This window comes from Achroia grisella, unplaced genomic scaffold (genome assembly GCF_030625045.1).
Source record: "Achroia grisella isolate CSIRO2021 unplaced genomic scaffold, CSIRO_AGI_Agris_v1 utg4223, whole genome shotgun sequence".
Taxonomy (NCBI): domain Eukaryota; kingdom Metazoa; phylum Arthropoda; class Insecta; order Lepidoptera; family Pyralidae; genus Achroia; species Achroia grisella.
The window spans coordinates 576,447-583,026 of NW_026712852.1; the positions used below are offsets into that span (position 1 = coordinate 576,447).

General features: G+C 35.1%; 1 protein-coding gene across 1 annotated transcript; it reads right to left on the bottom strand.

Annotated features, from left to right (window-relative positions):
• Positions 1-2,305: 2,305 nt before the first annotated feature.
• LOC131844891 (uncharacterized) lies at positions 2,306-5,494 on the bottom strand. The gene is made up of 2 exons (XM_059193877.1): positions 4,994-5,494; positions 2,306-4,676 (listed from the first exon to the last, which is right to left on the bottom strand). Exon 2 carries the CDS (start codon positions 4,668-4,670, stop codon positions 2,406-2,408), a length of 2,265 nt encoding a protein of 754 aa, XP_059049860.1. The 5' UTR covers positions 4,671-4,676; positions 4,994-5,494; the 3' UTR covers positions 2,306-2,405.
• Positions 5,495-6,580: the final 1,086 nt, after the last annotated feature.

The following is a 6,580-nucleotide window of genomic DNA, read 5'->3' on the forward strand; positions in this document are numbered from 1 at the left end:
GCAATTATAAATATTGTCCAGCAAGCACTGCTCAAACCGTGTGTGTCACCCCACCTTAGATTTTACTATTGTTGTTTTGTATATAATACCCAACATCAGTACTATAATGCAGGTACAATTGTCAGCTCACCATCATTTGTAATAATATCGTATCACCCGACAACATCGTAATATTATCCCGTACAAAATGTAATATTAGGTTATCATGTGATCATTACAGTTAGAAAGAGGAACTTTAGACCACTTCCATTTGCAGCAATACTCTAAAAGAAAATAGTGACATTTGAACACTAGTCACCACCTCTGTATAAATACAATAAGGCGGCCCTATTGCCAAAAGTAATTAAAGTGCATCGACACCTAGAAAAGATAAAGCAAAACAAACGTGTCGTCCGCACAGTGCTCTATTATACTTCATACCCACAGGTCTATTGCATCACGTAATATGATGTCCCACCAAACATCTCACCGTCACCGTCCCCTCATGAAACGAACATGCAGCGGCAACTACAATCATTACCGATTTTTTATTTCAACACGGAAATACGGAAGGGGGAATGGGATTGTTAAAATAATCCCACTGCTAACAATGTATCACGCCAGAGGGACCTCCACGCGGCTCCCCCCAGAAACCATCGCGACAAATTAACACGAACCCACCACGACGGGCCAACCGATCCTATCCCCCCCGCTCATTCCACCATACTCCATCAGTGCCACGCCAGCGTAGGCAGTACACCATTATCATACATTAAAAATAATAAATCACGGATATACGTAAACATATTACTACAATGATTATTAATACGACTATTCCTACCAGCTAGAGACACTATAGGTATAGCAAGTACAATTTATAATTAGGTACCTACTTACTTGGCGCAAATCGATCGTAAACCGATGTTACCCAGCTATTGCTTTTTCTGTATAGGTCTATATAATTCGCTCCCCGTGCGGCCCCACCCTAATCCTTCTAAATTTGTAATTACTCCGTACCCGTAGGTATATGTATATCTTATTAAATGATTTTGTACTTATCTTTATTTATATCCATTTTGCCTCGTCGCCACATATAGTGTTCACTTATTTGTTATTTATGTCTTCTTGTATGTAAGTTGTTATCGACGTAATATCGGCTCGTTAGCCATAGCTCCACGTCTTTACTCCGCGGCGCTTGCGCAGGGAATCCCTTCCCTCTTGCGCACGGCGGTCCGTGTACGCTCGGCTCGAGACGATAGATAATAAACTGCCAGTGTTTCCACATACACTACAAGATCCTACAAAATAGAACAAGACACTGTAGTACCGGTGTTTTATTGTTTCTCTTAGTCGTGTTATCAAAAATGTATTAGGTTACCAATATATCTACACATTTGCCACTTGTGTAGAGAATCGAAAGTAAACCCAATCGACAAAAAATTGGTTTATAATTTGTAGATATAGATTCATAAAAATAGTCACTTTAAGTAAAGTGACTACAAGCACTGTTGAATAGTATTTTTATTTATTACACCTCTATTTTGAAAGCAGATTAAAACTGCAAGAAACTTGCCCGTTGCTTCTATTAAGAAAAAATCTATTTTTTTAAATTTTAATACTTATAATGTTAAATTCAACGAACATGCTTCTTAGTCATCTATACTTGATGAGTCATAGCCGTGCATTGGCGACATATGTAAGACATGGAAGGTTACAAAATGATTAATACTAATTTAGAATCTTCAGTTTGAATTTGGTGATTTAGGGAGGTAAACGATTAGGTAACTATATTAATTTCGAAAGCAAACAACAAATAATATCGTATTATGATTGATGTCCCTAAAAATATCCAAAACATAATACAGTGTGATTTAAAAAAAGTTTTTATTCGTATTGCCTTATAGTAAGAGTAACCAATGTGCTCAAAATTATATTTGTTATTCCACTTAAAGGACACAGCGCTATTATTAAACATTGATATTTATTTTGTGTTGTATATGCTTTCAATCCACACGTTAGTAGTAATTACTTGCTCAGTGGATTGATATGGTTCTTTTTTTTTTAATTTTATTGAGGTAGGTATGCGAGGATAATGACTCTGAAATAAAGGTATTTTCCACCTAATTATCTCTTCTTATAGATACATATTTTCTATATAACATTTATAGAAAATTGCTTTTTCAATATAAAGTGCACATGTATTTATTATATTTAATCAGTAACTATAGTGGTAGTAAAACACTCAAAATGCTTTATTAATATAAATCAGTCGATATAATATACTATTTATGATCAATAAATAAAACCTTAATAACTAAGAGGAGTATATTTAGTTAAAAGTACGCTTTGAAGTTCCAATTAATATAATTAAAAATTTAATAACATTATAATTCAATATTACGATTAAAAGACAACAAGTAATTCATCTACACAGTAACAGATTCTACCATAGTTTTTTTTATTAATTCTCCAAAATTCTCAGTGGTTTCTGAAACGGAATTTTCAGCGGGCACATCTAGGCCTGGAGTTTGACTATCTGAAGCATCTTGAGTAGCATGGTCCGTATGATCCAAGGTCAGCAGAGTATTGTGACTGTACCAATTTTCGTCGTGCTCACCGCTTTGCAACTTATTACTAGTTTGATACGGCGATGATATTAATGTAGTGTATTGAGACTCGTTTTTAGTTTCTGTATTAGTACTCTCTATAGGAGTTTTGTACGCATTATAATGACTTTGAGACATGGTGTGCTGATATTGTAAAGAATTATGATCATTTATATTAACATTTGGTTTATGCATATACTCAGGAACATACATATGGCCATAATGACTAAACATGGTCATTTGTGAATTGTGAGCAAATTCTTCAAAGCTGGAAGCAGGATAGCTTGGAAAGGTCTTTAAGTGATGGTTTTCTGTATGTTGATCATACGCGTAATTAATATCACATTGAAACCTTTGCATATTGTTAGACATAGCATTATACCCTATAGCGTTAGCTGCACCATAAGGTGGTCCTTTTCCTTGAAGTATACTCGAAGTATACGGACCTGTATGGCTGTGATGATTAGTCGTATTTTCGAAGTGCATGATGTTATTTTCATTTATACTATTGTGAACGGAATTATCATTTATATAACCGTAAGACAAATTATCTTGCATGCCGCTATGAACTGGGGTGTTGTTCATATCACAATGAACATTATTAAAGCTCCCCGCGTTTACACACGATTCAACCTCCACTCTTGGTGTAAGGTTAACATCACGCAACAAACCATCGTCGTGAGTCATGCAACGTTGTCGATCATATGAAGGATTTGATATACATGTGACGGAATTGGGGTTATGTGATTGTGCCCATTGCTTTTTAGCCGCTGCTTGATTTTCTTCATTCTTCTTTTCAAGACCTAATCTCATTAGTGTGTGAATGAAGTGAGTTCTAACCCTGACTGGATTAAACTCTATTCTTCCAGTAGTATTGCCACAACCATCTCTGGTACACCCGCATGGAAAGTTTAACCTATCAACTTGACATTTTATACCACCCAAACTACATGAGCAATTTTCTGGATTGCATACACCTTTACAAGCACAACCACAAAATTCACGTGAAGTTCTTATATCTCTACATTCATCTTTTTCATACGCTTCAATTTTGCGGACACCAGCCGCACGAAGCAGAGCTCGTCTTTGCCGTGTTGGTATAGGTTGCAGAAAGTAGTAACTATCTAAATCCAACTCAGATTCTGAAATATCGCTAGTTTCTTCTTCTGTATCACTATCTTCACTAGATGAAAGCGAAGCGCCTTGTATAGAATGGCGCTCATTTCTTAACTGTTGTAAAATTTGCCTATGTAGTCGCCTTTGTTCTATTGCATGTTCTGTTAAGGTAAATTGTTGTATATGAGTATGTTCCCATTCCATACCCAAGGTTGAACCGCCTTGAGAAGGAACACATGTGAATCCTTGTGCTCTAGGAAAGTAGTATACTGTGACGTTATCAAAATTGATGTTTTCTTTCTTTCTTTTAACCTGTGGTGCATGTTCACTTTCTTCATTACACTTTCTTTTGAGACTGCTTTTGATTGGGGTTTTTATTTGTAGCGAAGCCAATTTATGGTCACCAAAATCTGAATTCTCATCATTTTTAATTTGATCAGGACTTTCTTCTTTCTGTTCCACATTATTAGATGAGTTATCTACACCACTTGTACATGGGAGAGAAAGATTAAAACTGGGTATCTTATGATCTTCATTTGTTTCTGATCCTAGACCTGAGTCACTGCCGTCAGAACGATCCTGGACCTCTTCTTCTCTCTCATTAGTTATACTATCTGGAGGTAAGCTACCGAGTGCAGAGTCCTCACTGTCAGCGGAGGCTGTGTCCGTTTTTATATCCTCTATATCACTTAAAGTATCACTATCATCTAATTTTACAGCATAATCTATTTTACTATCACTACTCTCATAAAACTGAGAGTTGGTACCACTATTTACATTATTTTGTTCGTCATTAGAACTTACGTCCTCACAGTTGGAGTCACTGTCACTACTTTTTTCATCTTTTACAGAAAATGTCTCTCTTTCGCTGTTCTCTGTTATATTGTTCGTCTTTGGAGCAATGAGGCTATGCAAGTTTGAAGTCTGTGGTTCGGCAGCTTCAGATAATTCTGGATTAATATTCTCCATGATTACCTGCAAAAATGCATATGAATAGTTATGACGATAGATGTAAGTATATATAAAATTTCCTGTTGAGTTATATATAAAAGTTGGTATGTAATACAATGTTCAATGACATCAAAATTACTTAAAGATTGTATTATGTAGCTATTTAAGTGCATACGTATATGTATACGTATGCACTTAAATAGCTAGTTTATTATGTGCAATAGTCCACAAGAGTTGAGGGAAGTTATAACTAAAGTACTGGGGAATACGAGCCACCTGCAGCGGACGCATAAGGCAGTATTATAAATCAAACAAAATGATAGTCAAAAACCGGTACATACCTATTTGAAAAGGCCGTGGCCTCGGCGTCTTCACCGGTGTTTGGGGCCTGGTTTTCTAGTTCTCCAGTCCATCTTGGTCTTCTAAGGTACAGCAATCACAAATGTTCTATACTCTCATCACTACTCGAGTTTATAATGCAATCATAATTTCTTTAAACAATTCGGTCATCAAACTCGCGAGTCACAAACCAAAGTCACACTAATGTCAGCACAATATGGTTCACTTTAACTCTTCGCGTCTTAAGCTTCGTTGTATTTCAGTCCTATTTATTTATTTTCGCTTTATTTTGACAGCACTGTTCTTGACGTTTTCATTATCGAATTTCGGATTAGTTCCAGGGATAACAATAATGTTAAATCACTATTACACTAGAAATATGCACTATCGGCAATTATTTAAGCTAAATATTATACTCGTAGTAAGAGGCCACTTTTACTTCGACGAAGTCACACCAGAGTTCCCACCTCGCGTAATCGCGTTGGACGACTCGAACGACGCAGGCAAGTTTTTATCCGGACTAATACAACGTTCGGCCAATGCGCGATAACGTCATAAGATATGGGGTCTTCTGAATTTAGTAGCGTATAAGCTGCGTTGTTCGACGTGACGTTGCCTCTCCCCGCATGCCGCGCCCCGTCCTTGTGACCCTCCCCACCGCAGTTACCCACTGTGCGCGCAGGCGCGTTTCGTATCTCGCTAACGCAATAATACCAGACCTCGATTCTAAAATTCCCATTCAATTTATGATGAACATTTATTTACAGTGAATAATTTAGATTGGTTATAAATTTGTAAATAAATAATTTGTGTCAATAAATACGATTCTCAAACAAATTTGAAATTTTTAACGTTTTGTTTATTGTACAATCACAATGTAGTAAGCTAATATTCTATAGCATGTTTTTTTTTCTGCAAAAATATATCACGTCATCGTAAAGACATTTTGACGTTCAATAGACACACAAAAAAGGGGGGTTAATAATAATATATGAGTATTATATATTTAATAAATTTGGTACAAATCATTACAATTACATAAGGTTCTTTTTAAGTAATTATTGGATTGAATGGGATCAATACCAATCTGCACAAAGTATATCTCATAAAATTATTTGTGATGTAAACAATATATAGGTTGCACTTTGCACTGATTGAGGTCAAGCTATATAATAATATAATAAATTAAAACTAAGAATTTTAAGATATAACTGTAAAATGGAATTAAATGTAGAGTTCGATATTATTTCCTAATGTAGAATTTATAAAATGTCTTAAATTGTTTAAAGTAGGTTCTATTCTGTATAATACTTACTCTGTACAGGTACAACTCTCAAATCATTCATATAAAATCGCAATTTATTAATTATAATCTGTCACAATTGGGAATTACTAGCAACTGTACTATACAATAATATAATAGCCATGATCTATTTTCTTACATAATGATTGTCAGTCGTGTTTATCTGTGAGTTCGTATTAATTCTACATTTTAATATATCTATCATATATTACTAATTTTATATATAACTGTAACACTTAAATCTATTGAGTTACATATGACTCTCCATTTCAATTAGACGTATGTA